This window comes from Bubalus kerabau, unplaced genomic scaffold, assembly GCF_029407905.1.
Source record: "Bubalus kerabau isolate K-KA32 ecotype Philippines breed swamp buffalo unplaced genomic scaffold, PCC_UOA_SB_1v2 scaffold_101, whole genome shotgun sequence".
Lineage (NCBI taxonomy): Eukaryota > Metazoa > Chordata > Mammalia > Artiodactyla > Bovidae > Bubalus > Bubalus kerabau.
Window position 1 is genome coordinate 98,875 of NW_026577955.1, and position 19,372 is coordinate 118,246.

At 41.1% G+C, this 19,372-nt stretch overlaps 1 protein-coding gene across 1 annotated transcript in view; it reads left to right on the forward strand.

Annotated features, from left to right (window-relative positions):
• LOC129641177 (growth arrest-specific protein 2-like) overlaps positions 1-18,928 on the forward strand; it is a gene marked incomplete at its 5' end in the record, with an annotated part of 115,907 nt that extends 96,979 nt beyond the window's left edge. Inside the window, one exon of the mRNA XM_055565961.1 lies at positions 17,900-18,928. Within this exon, the coding sequence (XP_055421936.1) occupies positions 17,900-18,118 (219 nt within the window). The remainder of the gene's footprint in view (positions 1-17,899) is intronic.
• Positions 18,929-19,372: the final 444 nt, after the last annotated feature.

Genomic DNA, 19,372 nt, shown 5'->3' on the forward strand with positions numbered 1-19,372 from the left:
TGTGTTGTAGGCAGATTCTTTACCAACTGAGCTATCAGGGAAGCCCACAGGCAAGGCAGTGATTGGCATCTTATCAGAGTGGAGGGAGAAGCAGGAAGGATCAGGGATCATGGAGAGAAGAGAGAAAGCTTCTGGAAGAGAAATGCTAAGGCTTATACATGTAGACTTACAATAGTTCAAGAGTCAGCAGGAACAGGATAGGATAAAACAAACGATAGGGAAACAATGTGAATGTCAGAGCTTTTCCTTCCCGAGTTCACGTCACCATCTTATCTGAGGATATTATGATGTTGTTTAATGTTGGGAGAAATCCAAATATGAATAATATGAAAATAATTTTTAATGGAACATTGGAGAATCAAATGAAATGGTGGTGCAAAAGATTTTGCAAGTGGAAAAGTCCTAATGAAATGTTAGTAAACATTTGCAATTAGGTAGCCAGGTTGGACCTCAACTCTGAATCGTCTTCCATTACCTAGTACTCCTGAAGTATGTCAAAAGGGAAAAAAAAATCACAATTAAATGTGCAGTAATTTCAGGTAAAACTGCATCTGTTTATAGTGAAGTATATGAGCCTGTCAGCGAGTTTGCAAGAGTATAAAGGTTTCATAGCATTAAAATAATGTGTGGATATTTTTCCTATGTTGGTGTTCTAGAAATTCTATGTTTCCCTTTTTGTTTTTGTTTCCTAAGTAGCAGAACTGAGGGTTTTAAATGAAATTTTAATTTTTTTGAAGAAACACACACACACACACACACACACACACACACACATATATATATATATATATATAGTTAATAAAAGGGTGCTGAGTTATGACAGAAAACAGCAAAACTGCCCCATCCCTCTTCAGCCTTTCCACTCTTTTCTTCCCCTGAGTTCTCCCTATGGGCAACTAGCTTCACCTCTGGAAGCTGTTTCTTCTTTTCATTTGTCTCCAAATTTCTAAACTATGTAATTAAGCTGTTCTTTCTTAGTTTTTAAATGTTAGACATTTTCTGTGGTCTACCCATAAATACCAAGGTAGCAAGAGTGGGAAGATGGCAATTTAGCAATTTTATGCTCCCCTTAACCCCACTGCACACATCTTACTTTCCTCCTATTTGCTGAGATGATACCACACTGATGGTCAAATCAGTACTGTATTCGGTATTTGCTTCATAACTGTCACATAAATACTGTAGTGTCACGATTACTTTTCCTTTTTTTAACCATTTTTATTTTGCTTGAAGTTGATAATGTCTTATTTTTTGGCCTAAGTATAATTAAAAACCCCTATCAGATCCCTTGAGAGAACTGGGAAGCCCATTACCATGATAATGTCACAGGCAGACACACCAGTTCATCTATTGGTTTCATTTCTGGCCCCTCCATGTATATCCTCCCACTGCAGGTCAGCCTCACAGCATCATCTGAGACATTTTAAAAACTTGTTTTGGTGTTGGGTTCCTGTTTCCTGCATCACACATCTTCTGAGGATTACTCTCTTGTTTTCTAAGCATACATCCTGAGAAATATGTAATCATTCATTCATCCAGCATATATTTAATCAACATATACTCTGAAACCTGCAGTGTTTTGGGCCTTGAGAATATATCAGAGAACAAAGCAGAGGATCCCTGGCTTCCTTGAGGACCTTATATTCCTGTGAGTGTGCGTGCGTGCATGTGTGTGTATGTGTGTGTGTATGTGTGTGTGTGTGTGTGTGTAGAGTCACCAGATCAATTACAGGATGCTCAGTTTCATTTGAATTTCAGATAAACCACAATACCTTTTAGTATGAATATGTGCTAAACATTGCAGGGGACATACTTAGATTGAGAGGTTGCTCTTTTGAAATTCAGATTTAACTGAGTGTCCTGTTTTTTTTATATTCTAGCAATCCTAGTTGAGATGGATCCAATAAACACAATAAACATGTGAGTTCTAGAGCTTGCTATAAAGTGACAAATGTCCTGCTGGGGCAGGAAAGGAAAACTAGGGCAAGGTAAGGCAAGCCGGGAGTGCTGAGAGTAGAGACTGCAGGAGTTTTTATTTTTATTTGGGCTTTTTTGATTTTTCAGTATCTTGGCCCAATTCATTTATTTATTTTTTACTTTGGCCTTGTGCCATGTGGGATCTTTGTCCCCTGACCAGGGATCCAACCTGCATCCCTCTGGAGTGAAAGCACAGTCTTCAGCACCAAAAGCATTTTGTATTGAGGTATAGCCAACAATATTGTGATATTTAAGGTGAATAGCAAAGGGACTCAGCCATATGTATACACGTACCCATTCTCCCCCAAACTCCCCGCCCCTCCAGGCTACCACATACCATTGAGCAGAGTTCCCTGTGCTATGCAGTATGACCTCACTGGTTATCCATTTTAAATACAGCAGTGTGTTCATGTCCATCCCAAACTCCCCAATTCTCCCTTTCCCTTAAGAGTAATTGGCTTCCCTGTTGGCTCAGATGGTAAGGAATCTACCTGCAATGCAGGGGACCCAGGTTCAATCCCTGGTTTTGGAACATCCCCTGGAGAAGGAAATGGCAACCCACTCCAGGATTCTTGCCTGAGAAATCCCATGGACAGAGGAACCTGGTGAGGTAGTCTGTGGGATCGCAAAGAGCTGGACATGACTGAGCAACTAACACTTTCACTTTCATTGCTTTTCACTGAGTATTAGGGTAGGCTCATTGAGCAGATGAGAGATTAGCAAGGTCATAGAGGTGCAGAGCTAGCCCACCAGTCATCCAGTGAGAGTGTCTGTTAGACAGGAGGAACACTAAGTCAAGAGCGTGCCTGGAGAGGCCTGGAGTGTCTGAGAAATAGCAAGGAGGCCAGATGGCTGCCTCATAGCGTGTGAAGGGCCCAGTGGTAGCACATGAAGTCGGAGCAGTAACAGGAGTCCAGGTCACGCAGGAACTGGGAGGCATTTGGAAGGACTCTCTAGTGTGTTCCCAGTGAAATGGAGAGCCGCACAGGGTTCTGAGTGGAGGTGTGGCCTGAGCTGACTTCTGTTTGAATAAGATCCCTCTAATTTCTCTGCTGAGAATGTACCGACAAGGCGGAACAGGAGCAGGAAGAGCAGTTGGAAGGTTATTGCAGAGATCCAGATGAGATGAAGGAGACTTGGGATGAGGGAGACTTGGCAGCGGCGATGCTGAAAACAGATTGGATTCAGATTCAGGATGAATTTTTCCTTTCACATTTTATTGTGAAAAAAATTTGAAGCAATACCGAGAAGTCTATACCCATCAAACTACCATCTGGTTCTACAGTGAACACTTTGCTGATTTGGCTTTATCGTCTATCTGTCCCTCTCTCCATCCTGTGCCTGAGTCATCCCCTAGTTCTTTCTGATTCAGTTCCTACAAAAATGAACCTGCAGTCCCCTGCTGTGATGATGTGGTCATTGGTACCAGGGGAATAGTCATAGCATAGCACATCTTGCGTGGGATGCAGTAAATCTGGGATCAGTTCAGTTCAATCCTTCAGTCATGTCTGACTCTTTGCAACCCCATGAATGGCAGCACACCAGGCCTCCCTGTCCATCAACAATGCCTGGAGTTTACTCAAACTCATGTCCATCGAGTCAGTGATGTCATCCAACCATCTCATCCTCAGTCATCCCCTTCTCCTCCCACCTTCAATCTTTCCCAGCATCAGGGTCTTTTCAAATGAGTCAGTTCTTCACATCAGGTGGCCAAAGTATTGGAGTTTCAGCTTCAGCATCAGTCTTTCCAATGAATACTCAGAACTGATTTCATTTAGGATGGAATGGTTGGATCTCCTTGCTGTCCAAGGGACTCTCAGGAGTCTTCACCAACACTACAGTTCAAAAGCATCAATTCTTAAATGATCCTTACACTGATTTTCAGCCGATTCTCCCCTTTCTTTTAGCTACATTTCTCTCCTCACCTGATGGAAGTACCTGATGATTTTAAACCCTGAGTTTGCTATAGTTTCAAGGCATGATCTGACTTGCTTCTTTTTGTCAGCTGTCATTTCGGGTTTTTAGTTTCAGCTCTCTCCACCTTTAGTCAGTTATGATTCACTTACCTTTTTTCCATCTTCTAAAACTGTCTTTGACCTTTCTTGTCTTCTGTTACATCCTCTCAATGTCCTTTGCCCTGATGGCTTCAAAACATTTTTATGCCTTGCCTTTCATTTCAATGGGGCTTTTAGAGAAAGGAGACTTGTGTTTTCAAGTATTTTGTCGACATAAAAGATCTGAATGTATTTAGTAATACTTTGTTTTCTGTTTTAATGGATCTACCAAAATGCTAAAGATGCATTAAAACCAGTGGTAAAGTAGTCATTTTTCCAGCGTCTCGATTCCAGACCCTGTTGTTCCTTTTCAGGACCTGGAGGACCCCAGGCTGGAAACCAGTGTTGTACATCATTGGCAGCAAATGTTAACCTTTGGCTCTCCCAGCACTGGTTCTAGTCTGTTGGCTTTTGGTAAAGGTGTTTAGAAGAGAGAATGAGCGTTCAGACTGAGTCACACATGACCTCGTTTGGTTAATGGAAGGGGTGGGTTTTCATTGCCTCTTGGAGCCCACGTCTCCTTCCTGAATAGCTGTTGCATCCTTCGGGTGGATGAAGTCTAGTTTCAGTTGGAGACATCCCAGCCACAAATCCTCCCTCTAGACAACTGTGCATTTCCAGCGCCAGCATTTTCCAGCTCGTTGCTTTCACTGTGCTGAGTGTTCTATTAAATATTTATCATAACTTTGCCTTCCATGTCTGAAATGGTGCCACAGACTGGTAATTAGATTGTGGCTAAGGATTCTCAATTTCATTCGGTGCAGAAGTGGGAAAATGGAGACCTTACATGATGAGGAGATGAGACCTGACAGGCAATTGGCAGTCAGTGCTCCTACACATATTTCCAGACAGACGCAGAGGGAACTTTTTGCCAGTCGATCATTACACTCATCTGCTAGTTGCTCTTCTCACGTTTGCTTCTAGAAAGAAGTTACTGAGAGTCATTTGTCCATATTGAGTCTGAGGATTAAACTTTTTACCCCTCCAGAAGGAAATCACAGAAGTAGGCCAGGGATTTTTTTTCTGGTCAGCCTTAAGAGCCAGAGGGTTTCAGATTCAAGGCCCTGTTCATGCTGGATGATTGGTTCTTACCATTTAGGATACTGCAACAGTTCACCCTTCAAATAAAGGTTTGAGGATTATATTCCCCCGATATATGTTATTACCGAAGACAAAAAAAATCGCAAAACTGGGAATCAGAAGACTAGGTCTGTGTTCTTGCTGTGTACCCATGAGCTACCCACCTAACCTCTCTGAAAGTGAAAGTGTTAGTCTCTCAGTTGTGTCTGACTGTTTGTGACCCCATAGTCTGTCCATGGAATTCTCCAGGCAAGAATACTGGAGTGGGTTGCCATTCCCATCTCCAGGGGATCTTCCTGACTCGGGGATCAAACCTGGGTCTCTTGCATTGCAGGGAGATTTTTTTACCATCTGAGCTACCAGGGGAGAACCTTTCTCCATTTGTGCAATGGAAACAGTAATATTAACCTCTCAAACCACTGGGGCAGGTGTGATAACAAAATGAAATGGTTTAATTGAAAGTATTTTGCAAGCTGTCAGAGGTTTCTGCTCTGCAGTTTCCTTTCAGAGTATGGGGCCCAGAACAAAGCCCTAAGTGTACAGTGTACCTAAGTTTCAGTATTTTTGTATGGGTTAAACATCAGGTTCAACTATAAATACATTCTTCCAAGCATGTATTAAGTTCCTTATTCTGTTCTGGGTCTTGATATGATCATGAATGGAGACATTATAAAATGGCAACAGCTATTCCTAAAGAAAAGAGGTATTGTCCAAGAGAAGAGTCTAGGTAAGAACCCAGACAATCATGACTCCTGGTGAAGCAACTTTAGGGGGTATAGTTTAGTGGTAATGAGTATTGCCTTTGAGGTAAGAGAAAGCCAAGTTCAAATCTAAACTTTGTCACTTTCTAGCTAAGTGACTTTGAGCAATTCACATGACTTTTCTGAGCTATCATTTTCTCATTTGTAAATATCAATAATAATACAAGATGCTTAGGGTAGCTCCAAGAACTAACTGAAATAAAATCCATAAGAAGTTTATCATCATCATCATCACTATTACAGTATTATTCTTTTGATAATAATTATAATAATAGCAGGTTGCTATTGAGTGTCACGCCCCAGGCAATGTGGCTACATGCTTACACATATTAATATCTTTATACAAAACACTCTAAATTATAATCATTTCACAGATAAGAAACTGAAGCACAGAGAGATTAAATAATGTCTTAGGGTTGTACAGCTAGTTAGTGGTATCCATACCTAGGCAGTCTGGTAAAGATGAAACAGAGCTTCTGCTCTGGTGACTGTTGTTCAGATCTCAAGTGTTATCTAAGAAAACAGCATAATAAACCAAAGGACGATTAGGTAGATAAAAATGAGACGACAAACATGACAAATGCTTTGTAAACAATAAAGAGATAATTCCAGAAGCTTGTTGATTGGGTAGTATTTAACCATTTCTAATTTCAAATAGCCAGAGAGGTTGAGATGAACCCCACACCTTTGACAAAAAGGAGCCTTCATGTGTCACCTGAGGTTAGGAAAGCCTCTGTTGCCCTATTCCTAGGTCACGTCATCACTTATCTTGAAGATGGAGGTTTCGACCTTTCATCATGACACATGAGGGATTGCACACCTGCCATTTCACTCCTCCAGGTGTCAGCGTACCTTAGGCAGAGAACTGAATTCCCAGTTGTCCAATTTTCACCATATGCCATTTCAGTAGAATATTAGATGAAGACAGAGTCTGTTGTCCTATAAATTAATTTAACACTCTTTCTCTGGAGAGCAAATGACTGCATTCTAAAAACAATATTTTCACTCAAGTTATGATGGCTTGTAAAAACACACCATGAACAGGGTTGACAAGGACGTTTAGGAAGCATATAACGTCCCAGGAAGCCAAACTGATCTAAATTCAGGAGGATTGTCTCCTCTCCTCAGTCAGCATCAGAGATGGTTGCCTCTTAAAAGGATGGCTCAGATGGAGAGCAGTTCACAGACTGGGCAGAGATATGAGCCTCTCTGGTCAGTTGATTAGGGAAGGGCTTAATGAGAGTGACCTCAAGCAAGTAAGCATTGAAAGAGAAAGAGGAGGGGGTGAAAATTTTATCAAGCAGTTTGTTACTGTAGTGAAAAATACTTTTAAAATATGCATTTCCAGTGTTATCAGAACTTGTTAAGGGAGGTAATGAAGAGAATCACATGCTTCTGGATTCATTCAGGACACTTCCTTCTTCTCTCCATCTTTCCCTTTCTGCTTTCTGTCCTCTTCATTGCTCTATTGACTCTCAGCACAATATCCCCTTTTCAAATATGATCCCTGTTAACCAACCAGGACCTAGTGTATAGCATACGAAGCTCTCCTTAATGTTATGTGGCAGCCTGGATGGGAGGGAAGTTTGGGGGAGAATGGATACATGAATATGTATGGCTGAGTCACTTTGCTGTCCACCCAAAACTATCACAGCATGGTTAATCATCTATTTATTGTTGTTCAGTCACTCAGTTGTGTCCAGCTCTTTGCGACCCCATGGACTACAGCACACCAAGCTTCCCTGTCCTTCACTGTCTCCGGAGTTTCCTCAAATTCATGCCCACTGAGTCAGTGATGCCACCAACCATCTCTATGCGTGCATGCTCAAGTTTCTTCTGTCATGTCCAACTCTCTGCAACCCAGTGGACAGTAGCCCATCAGGCTCCTCTGTCCATGGGATTCTCCAGGCAAGAATACTGGAGTGGTTTCTCCAGATCTCCAGGGATCTTCCCGACACAGGGTTCAAACCCATGTCTCTTATGTTTCCTGCATTGGCAGACAGGTTCTTTATCACTAACACTACCTAGGAAGCCCAACCATCTCTATATTCCAGTATAAAATAAAAAGTTTAAATAATAATAGCAACTAAGAATTTGGGAAAAATAAAAGGGTTAATGAATATGTAAAAAAAAAAAAATATGATCCCTGTTAAAGCTTCATACTCTTACCCCCAAATCTGTCTCTCTCAAAGGAATTCTCTAAGCAATATTTGATGTGGATTATCATTCACAACCTGTTTTTTGACTCTTTCTGTTAAAGACAAAGCATTTTGTCTTTTCTTATCTTTCCATGAATAACTCATGTCTTTTACATATTACATATGATAATAGTTGCCATATATACAAAGCTGAGGGCCTCCCTGGTGGCTCAGACTGTAAAGAATCCGCCTGCAATGCAGGAGACCCCAGTTCAATCCCTGGGTCAGGAAGATCCCCTGGAGAATGAAGTGGCAACCCACTCCAGTATTCTTGCTTGGAGAATTCCACAAACAGAGGAGCCTGACAGGCTACAGTCCATGGGGTTGCAAAGAGCTGGACACGACTGAGTGACTGAGCACAAAGCTAAATAGGATGTGACCCTTTAGGGTGGTCAGAAAGAAGGTTAAGAAATAAGACAATAAAGTATTCTAGGTACTTTGCTTGAGGTCTGTGCAGGAAAATCTCAAGATCCAAAGAAGATAATCTAAAGGTCAGAAAATGCAAAAATATTGCATAAAGGCAGCAACACCTGGGTGGAGCATTAGCAGGTGTTAACATTGTTCATTCATCCACTTAACAAGCATTTATTGAGTGCCCTTTGTGTATTTTCCCCTGTCCTAGGTCCTCAGGGTATAAAATTTAGCAAGGAATAAACTTGTCTGGCACTCAACAAATATTTGTTGAATGGTCAACTGAAGAGACCTACTTTGATTCTCCTGGTGAATCTGGAACAGTCCTCTACATGTAGAAAGGCATGAACCTTTCAGGGTATTCTAAGGCGTTCAGAATATTTGCTGGGTAAATAATTTGGAGGGTGGTTATGGACACAGAAAAATAGGGCCACAGTATAGCTGCAGAGTTGTGCAGTGTGCAACCGGCACAACAGTATGTGATTGTGCAGGCACAGTGAGAAAGAAGGCGGGAAAAAAGTAATAGCAGGACTATAAAGTGCTTGGTGACTCAGGCCAGTTGTTCTCATGGGGGCAGGAGAGGGACAGAGGTAAGGGAGGCAGGTCTCAGACTCATTCACAAATTGTCTCTCAAATTATGTGTAGTTCTGCCCATCCTAGATATGCAAGATTCTGTTCCGGCCCTACACACACAAACACACTCGCTCAGGCCTGCTCGTACACTCACACCCTTGCTTGCCCAGAATTGTTCCCACAGCCTTTTGCGATGATGAGAATGAGTCATATTCCTCAGGGGGACTGGACCTGAACATAGCTGAGAAACACTGGAGATGGTGCAGAACCACCCCAGGACCTTGGCAGGGCAGGTGCTTGGCCAGGTTTTCCTCTTACAAAGCTCTCTGTGGCCCTAGACTGGAGGGGGGATTGGTGAAGTGTGAGCGATGGTGAGGGCATTGTGCTGGAACGCTTTCACATCCTTCAGGCCTAAGGACATTGGCATTCAGACACAGACACTCCTGCTTCCCTGGGTCTTCAAGGTCACGGACACAAGACTCAAATCAGAATGAAAGAGATATGTTGGTGTTTCCCCATGAGGTGGTGCCACCTGAAGTGTTTCACAGGAATGGTGATTTAGGACAGAGGGGAACACACAAGCAGATCTGTGCTGGGGAATTTATGAAATGAAGCTATCAGATAGGACAGAAAGCATTTAACTTTTTTTTTTTAATTTTATTTTATTTTTAAAACTTTACATAATTGTATTAGTTTTGCCAAATATCAAAATGAATCCGCCACCGGTATACATGTGTTCCCCACCCTGAACCCTCCTCCCTCCTCCCTCCCCATACCGTCCCTCTGGGTCATTTAACTTTGAACTCTGCTTACCTAAAAGACATTTTCTATTAGTTCTTTTTGTTGATGGTGTTTTTCTTGTTTTCTGTTTGTATAATATAACAGCTCTATGTAGCCCAGTCACCTTTAACACAAATACATTACCAATAAATCCACAATATTTTCTGACTGTTTTATCGGGCCATTGTTTTTTCATTTAGTAAAACATATGATTTTCTGTGATCCATACATAAATATCAACTGTGCCTTGTCATCAAAAAGTGAGTTGATGTAATTGTTTTTGATGACTAATTAATGTCCCTAAGAAAAAAGAAATATACATATTTTTTCTTGCTTTAAGTTCTTAATACTACACATTATATGATTCCAGTCTGTTGTTCCAATAATTAGAAAGGAAAAATAATTTTCCTGAAGTCCTGTTATCACACATCATAAGAACCAGACCACTAGACCCCCTGCCATGAACTCAAAATTTGTAGGAAGCTTTTGATTAATCATTTGTACAACATTTGAATTTTCTATTATGTTGTATGTTGATATAGGAGAATTAACCTACTTCCTTTCAACCCATTTTTTTTCTCTTTAAGTATCTGGATGAGCTACAGAAGTTGTTGTTTATGGGATAATTTGTTACCTGACTGTGTTGGGAAAATAAGATTGAAAGGTGGTACTAGAAAGTGGGCTGTAGGTTAACATAGTATAGTCTAACAAGATGTGCACTGAATCCAGTAAATCAAAAGACTTAACTGAGAGTGTTATAAACCACTGCTGGGTCAATATATTAAGTGATTCTCCCACCTTTAAAGATTGGATTCATTTTTAGAATATTAATTTTTGGAAGAATAGATTGGGAGTAAAGGAGGTGTGATTTCTAGCCTGGCTCTCAGGAACCACTTGTGTGACCCTCACTCTGCCAGTTGGTACATCTGTGAAATGAGACCATTGCCAATGACCTCGGAGAAGGCAATGGCACCCCACTCCAGTACTCTTGGCTGGAAAATCCCATGGACGGAGGAGCCTGGAAGGCTGCAGTCCATGGGGTCGCTGAGGGTCGGGCACGACTGAGCGACTTCACTTTCACTTTTCACTTTCATGCATTGGAGAAGGACATGGCAACCCCCTCCAGTGTTCTTGCCTGGAGAATCCCAGGGACGGGGGAGCCTGGTGGGCTGCCGTCTATGGGGTCACACAGAGTCAGAGACGACTGAAGTGACTTAGCAGTAGCAGCCAATGACCTCAATGTCTTTTATCCTCCTTATTTCAGGAAGGTATATTTGTAGATTATCTGGCACAGAGTAGGTGCTGTAATACTGTGACTCTGTGTCATCCAAGAAAAAGTTCCCCTTTCGCTGGGAGATGGCAAGAGGCCTCCTAAGAAAATGATACATAATTAAACATCTTACAAGGACAAAGGCATAAAGCAAGATGTCCTTGATAAGAACAGATGATCTTTTTCTCATTACTGGAAGAAAATATTTAAAAAACAAAAACATAACTTTGAGGCCCACTGATTATTTTCCCTGGGCAAGGTATGTATGTCACTCATAGACATCAAAAACTAAAATGTTTTACAATAACCCAGCTCTGCTTATAAAACTTGATTAAGGCCTTTGGGAAAAGGTGGAGACAAGATTTTTGTTGTTTTGTTCTTCTTCCCTTCAGCATTGAGAGATGTTGCTAAGTTGATAATGAATCATCTTACCTTTGTTAGAATCAAGGGCACAGTGAGGAATGAGGCTGATGGTAGAAAACAGCAACGTTAGAATAGGCCTAGTGTGCAAAAACAGCTGCTTGGCAACATGCAGTTTTGCAGGATATTTGTAGCAGCTCTATTTTTCTTTACTCAAGAGAAATGTAGTAACAGACAACTAGACTGAATATTCAATCCACACGTGCATTGGCACTGTTAATCAAAAGGAGTTATCTTTTGGAATGGGGAATGCAAAAGTGTTCAACAGTATGAAGCATCAGAAATAAAGGAACTGTAATATGTACATTGAACAGAGAATCAAAGCCCAGTTCTTCTTATGCCAACAGATACATATCTATAAATATATTTTATCCTATTACCTGTACTTGACACATATTTATTTCTTAGGACTACTAAAGGCTAATTTTCTGAAATTAAATGCAATATTTATTTAGAGTTTATTACAGCAAAACTATAAATCATATTACATAAGCATTTAATCCACTTAAGTGACTTATAACTATTTCTGGCATTGATAATTCCTTGCTTGTGCTAAATTAGTGACTTGGAAGTCACTAAGTAGCTTGAAAATCCAAATCTAGAAGCTTCACACAGAAAGTGGATAGTGGATATGGTATAACAGATAAAAGGGTTCTTGTTCCCGTGTTGCCACTGATTTGTTTGTGATCTTGCATAAGAGTATCAGTTCTTCTAAGAGCATCGGTTTTACTAACTGTAAAGCGGCAGTAATACTGATACTGATATCTTATGTTAGACAAGGCGAGTAGTATGGAAGGACACATGAAAAGTAGCCAACTCTATGATTGCAGTGGTGAGAGTACTCTGAGCTCACACCTGTGCGAGTCCAGACATGGGAGATATATCTACATCATCACTGTTTGCTTTTAGGTTAAACAATAATGAATTTGTTTATGGACACCAGGTGGGCATTCATTTCTTGAGACTGACCATGTTATAAAGAAAGGCATGGGATTCAAATCTCTATAATCAGGCTATAACCACCTATAGCTCTGTTATTTTCATCCCATGCTTAAAACTTGCCCACTTTGACCACTGGCTTTCTTTAGCAAAACGTAGGTTTGCTGATTAGCTATAGGAAGAGTATGGAAGATGAGGTGGGCAGAAATTTAATTCCTGTGTTATTCATATTCAGAATGACTCTGTCTCATGTTGGATCCACTCTCTATGGTCCTATGGATTCATGAAAGAATCTGCAAGCAGTTTGTACCAAATCTTATACTCTAGGCTGAAAAGCATTTCTGTCTCTATTTTCCAGAATTCACTGATAGTTTAAAAATCCTTCTGACTGGTTGTTTCTTTCTGGTGAAACAGACTGCTGATAGTCAAGTGAACTTGGGCATTCTGCCAGGGGCACTCATGCCAATGATGTTTAGAGGTAGTTTGCAAGGATAGGTGCCAGGACTTCAACAATAAGCAAAAGCAGCTATGTTGGAACAACTCGGGTCAAAGTGCTATTTTGAAACTGGCCTTTTCTGTTTTTCTCTCAGGAACTCCAAGTTTTAAAATCAGGAAGTAGAGACAAAGCCAGGAACTTGTGAAATGAAAATAGGCCAGTAAAATTACAAATGCCCTGATGGATTTTATAAGGAGGAACCCTTGTGGGAAGAGCACTAGACTGGGAGTCAGGAAATCATAGTCAAAGATCCGGGTCTCACTATCTTCATCCTACACAACAGGAACATGGTGTGACTGGTGGGACCTGGGGAGGCACTGTAAGTGAAGTGAAAGTCACGCAGGCGTGTCTGACTCTTTGGGACCCCATAGACCGTAGCCTGCCAGGCTCCTTTGTCCATGGAATTACCCAGACAAGAATAGTGGTGTGGGAGGCCTTTCCCTCCTCCAGGGGATCTTCCCAACCCAGGATCAAACCCAGGTCTCCCGCATTGCAGGAGGATTCTTTACTGTCTGAGCCACCAGGGAAGCCTGACCTGGAAAACTGCTTCCCAAATCCCCTCCCAAACCTATACCCCCTTCCCAAGATTATATTGCCATTGTTGTAATATTCTGGGCAGGAGACAAGTCAGCAGGGTCTTTGGTGAACGTGTGGTACGCCCTCTTATTCTTACTAAGATCAAATCTTTGGCTCACTGTGCCAATCCTCCACAACTCAGATATGTTAAATAACCACATGTTTCACCTTTTCAATCTGTAGTCTTGTTAATCTGGAGCTCTAAATGGTTCATGCAGCTGAAAGTAAGGTTTTTATTTGTTTTTGTTTTGAGGAGGTATTCTATGCTAACTAGGAAGAATGAGAAAAAGACAAACATAACTATTTGGCCACTCCATAAAATCTTTCCTCAAAAGCCTCAACAGTGGGTGACTGGGGAAGATTTCAGTTTTTCTGAGTGCATCTTCAATTCCATTTTCCATTGAGTATTTGTGGGATCATTAACATTATATTCCAAAAGCAGATAACAAGGATTGACTATATAGCATAGAGAACTATGTTCAATATCTTAAAATAAACTATAATGGGATAGAATAGGAAAAAAGAATACAGGTATGTACATATATATGTATAATTGAATCACTATGAAATGTATGCATATATATTTATAATATGTGTGTGTGTGTGTGTATATATATATATATATATATATATATATATATATATATATAAGAAGTCAAGTCAAGTCACAGAGTCGTGTCTGACTCTTGGCTATCCCATGGACTGAGGCCTGCCAGGCTCCTCTGTCCATGGGATTTTCCAGGCAAGAATACTGGAGTGGGTTGCCATTTCCTTCTCCAGGGGATCTTCCCAACCCAGGGCTTGAACCCAGGTCTCCAACAGTGCAGGCGGACTCCTTACAGTCTGAGCCACCAAAGAAGTCATCAGATAAGATCAGTCGCTCAGTCATGTCCGAGTCTTTGTGACTCCATGAATCGCAGCACGCCAGGCCTCCCTGTCCATCACCAACTCCCAGAGTTCACTGAGACTCACCTCCATTGAGTCAGTGATGCCATCCAGCCATCTCATCCTCTGTCATCCCCTTCTCCTCCTGCCCCCAGTCCCTCCCAGCATCAGAGTCTTTTCCAATGAGTCAACTCTTCGCATGAGGTGGCCAAAGTACTGGAGTTTCAGCTTTAGCATCATTCCTTCCAAAGAACACCCAGGGCTGATCTCCTTCAGAATGGACTGGTTGGATCTCCTTGTAGTCCAAGGGACTCTCAAGAGTCTTCTCCAACACCACAGTTCAAAAGCATCAATTCTTTGGCGCTCAGCCTTCTTCACAATCCAACTCTCACATCCATACATGACCACAGGGAAAACCATAGCCTTGACTAGACGAACCTTTGTTGGTAAAGTAATGTCTCTGTTTTTGAATATGCTATCTAGGTTGGTCATAACTTTCCTTCCAAGGAGTAAGAGTCTTTTAAGTTCATGGCTGCAGTCACCATCAGCAGTGATTTTGGAGCCCCCCAAAATAAAGTCTGACATTGTTTCCACTGTTTCCCCAACTATTTCCCATGAAGTGATGGGACTGGATGCCATGATCTTCATTTTCTGAATGTTGAGCTTTAAGCCAACTTTGTCACTCTCCTCTTTCACTTTCATCAAGACACTTTTCAGTTCCTCTTCACTTTCTGCCATAAGGGTGGTGTCATCTGCATATCTGAGGTGATTGATATTTCTCCTGGCAATCTTGATTCCAGCTTGTGTTTCTTCCAGTCCAGTGTTTCTCATGATGTACTCTGCATAGAAGTTAAATAAACAGGGTGACAATATACAGCCTTGACGAACTCCTTTTCCTATTTGGAACCAGTCTGTTGTTCCATGTCCAGTTCTAACTGTTGCTTCCTGACCTGCATACAGATTTCTCAAGAGGCAGATCAGGTGGTCTGGTATTCCCATCTCTTTCAGAATTTTCCACAGTTTATTGTGATCCACACAGTCAAAGGCTTTGGCATAGTCAATAAAGCAGAAACAGATGTTTTTCTGGAACTCTCTTGCTTTTTCCATGATCCAGCAGATGTTGGCAATTTGATCTCTGGTTCCTCTGCCTTTTCTAAAACCAGCTTGAACATCGGGAAGCTCATGGTTCACATATTGCTGAAGCCTGGCTTGGAGAATTTTGAGCATTACTTTGCTAGCGTGTGAGATGAGTGCAATTGTGCAGTAGTTTGAGCATTCTTTGGCATTGCCTTTCTTTGGGATTGGAATGAAAACTGACATTTTCCAGTCCTGTGGCCACTGCTGAGTTTTCCAAATTTGCTGGCATATTGAGTGCAGCTCTTTCACAGCATCATCTTTCAGGGTTTGGAATAGTTCAACTGGAATTCCATCACCTCCACTAGCTTTGTTCGTAGTGATGCTTTCTAAGGCCCACTTGACTTCACATTCCAGGATGTCTGGCTCTAGGTCAGTGATCACACCATCGTGATTATCTGGGTCGTGAAGATCTTTTTTGTACAGTTCTTCTTTGTATTCTTGCCATCTCTTCTTAATATCTTCTGCTTCTGTTAGGTCCATACCATTTCTGTCCTTTATCGAGCCCATCTTTGCATGAAATGTTCCTTTGGTATCTCTGATTTTCTTGAAGTGATACCTAGTCTTTCCCATTCTGTTGTTTTCCTCTATTTCTTTGCATTGATCTCTGAAGAAGGTTTTCTTATCTCTTCTTGCTATTTTTTGGAACTCTGCATTCAGATGTTTATATCTTTCCTTTTCTCCTTTGCTTTTCGCTTCTCTTCTTTTCACAGCTATTTGTAAGGCCTCCCCAGACAGCCATTTTGCTTTTTTGCATTTCTTTTCTATGGGAATGGTCTTGATCCCTATCTCCTGTACAATGTCACGAACCTCATTCCATAGTTCATCAGGCACTCTCTCTATCAGATCTAGGCCCTTAAATCTATTTCTCACTTCCACTGTATAATCATAAGGGATTTGATTTAGGTCATACCTTAATAGTCTAGTGGTTTTCCCTACTTTCTGCAATTTAAGTCTGAATTTGACGATAAGGAGTTCATGGTCTGAGCCACAGTCAGCTCCTGGTCTTGTTTTTGCTTCTCCATCTTTGGCTGCAAAGAATATAATCAATCTGATTTCGGTGTTGACCATCTGGTGATGTCCATGTATAGAGTCTTCTCTTGTGTTGTTGGAAGAGGGTGTTTGTTATGACCAGTGCATTTTCTTGGCAAAACTCTATTAGTCTTTGCCCTGCTTCATTCCTTATTCCAAGGCCAAATTTGCCTGTTACTCCATGTGTTTCTTGACTTCCTACTTTTGCATTCCAGTCCCCTATAATGAAAAGGACATCTTTTTTGGGTGTTAGTTCTAAAAGGTCTTGTAGGTCTTCATAGAACCATTCAACTTCAGCTTCTTCAGCGTTACTGGTTGGGGCATAGACTTGGATTACTATGTTATTGAATGGTTTGCCTTGGAAATGAACAGAGATCATTCTGTTGTTTTTGAGATTGCATCCAAGTACTGCATTTATATATATATATATTTGTGCATACCTGTGTGCTCAGTCACTCAGTTGTGTCTGATTCTTTGTGACCCTATGGACGGTAGCCCACAAGGCTCCTCTGTCTATGGAATTTTCCAGGCAAGAATACTGGAGTGGGTAGCCATTTCCTCCTCCAGGGAATCTTCCTGACCCAGGGATCGAACCCATGCCTCCTACATCCCCTCCACTGGCAGGTGAATTGAGCCACTGAGCCACCCGGGAATCCATATAGATCTGTAAATATACACACATATATTTACATATATAAATACATACATATATGCATAGATCTTGGAGAAGGTAATGGCAATTCATTCCAGAATTCTTGCCTGGAGAATCCCATGGACAGCACAGCCTGGTGAACTACAGTCCATGGGGTTGCAAAGAGTCGGTCACGACTCACACACACACACACACATGTATATATCTGTATTCTTTATTCCAATTCTATATTGTATATATTTTACAGCAGGCATTTCCATGGTCTTGAAAGTCCTGGTTCAGGGGGGAATAACCAAGTGGGGAGAAAGGAGCTCTTATCTGAGGCAGCAAGCAGGAAATGGGACAATGAGGAGGCTATGATGCAGCCTCAGGTGTCAGCGAGGAGCCTCTAGACTCACTGAACCAACAGGGGATTGTACTTACAGATTCCCACAGCAGGGCAAAGCTGCAACCCAGGGATGTGAACCATGCATGATCCACTTGCCTGGAAAAGACAAAGCTTCTCTCATAAACTCTATGCTGACTCAGACAAGAAGTGGAAGAACAATGGGGGCTTGAAAAACAAAACAGAAAACAGTAACAACGCTAGAGCTGGAAGCTGATTTGAGATACTGCAGGAATTCTCAGAATTTCACTCATTCGCTCTCTTTTCATTCCCCAGATGCTGCACAACAAGCATGTTATGGTCCGCGTGGGAGGAGGATGGGAAACTTTTGCAGGGTATTTGTTGAAACACGACCCCTGCCGGATGCTGCAGATATCCCGTGTGGATGGCAAGACATCCCCCGTCCAGAGCAAATCTCCAACCCTTAAGGACATGAATCCAGACAATTACCTGGTGGTCTCTGCCAATTATAAGGCTAAGAAGGAAATTAAGTGAAACTAGGTGGTCACTACAAGGGGACTCTCATAATGGCCTGTATCTACATCTCCAGTAGTCAGTTTAGTTCACATGCTCTACAAATTACTTTGGAAAAAGACAGAAAAATGTCATCATGCTGAAACATGCTCCAAGAGTAGCACTATTTATTTTGAATGCTTCTGTAGAAAATGACCTCTAAAAAGAAATTTTCAACTTAGATTTAAATTAGACAAATTGTAGGCAAATTATTATTTCTCAATATATGAACACAGTATTTAGAACACAATCTTAGCAATACAATTCTAGCTAAAGATAAAAATTAGAAGAAAATAGGATTTACAGTAAAATCAACAGAAAGTGCCTGCCCAAAGTCTACAGAATAAAAGCACCCCAGACATTTTTTTAAAAATTATAATTGCAGGATTTTAAAGCTGATTTTTAAAAAGTGACAATTAGTGTGATGACATGCTACTAAAAATATCCAACAGCACTATAAAGTAAAGACTATTCACGACAGTAATCCTTTACTGGAAAGGCCACTTTAGAAAAGTTTACATTTACTTGCAAGATTGCCTTAAAGTTTATCCCTTAGCTCTGACCAAATATCCGGGGTACTTTTGGAAGTTTTCACAACACCCCTTAGAGAATGGCTTATGAGTTGTTTCACACAATCCTAGGCACGTGGCTGTGTTGAAACTGACTGTGTAATTCACACACATAAGCTGACATACATTTATATTTTGACAGAATAAACTGTACAGTCAAATGTCCATTGACTTCATGTTATTTCAAAGCATTTTCTTATTAAAATGTATCTTTAGTTAACCCTACTTTGCTGTGCTGTCTAGTAATTTTACTGTAGCTAATGATGTTACAGACTTATGTATACCCTTGTATACCAAGGACAGGGCTGTTTTGTACTCATAAACAGCAAGATATTGTCCTCACTGATTCAAGAATTAAAAAGATAAATGTTGAAACATTGCCCCTGTCTCTATTATCAATGCTTCACTCTGAAATAAAGATCATCTGCAAATAGCAACTTCCCCTGGGAACTACAGGAAGCGTTTAATTACGGTTACCTAGTACTTTTTCACTTTGGGCAGCTGAGTGGTGGTCGTGTTTGTTCTCTTAGCAGAAAGTCTAGATTTTATAAACAGTCCTTTGAGTGCTGCCCTGAATAGGCAGAGTTAATTTGTCATTTCTTCATTTTTTTCAGCAACAACAGAATCCACCTTTCTTGCTTCAGAAAGCCAGGGAAGAAGTTCTGTC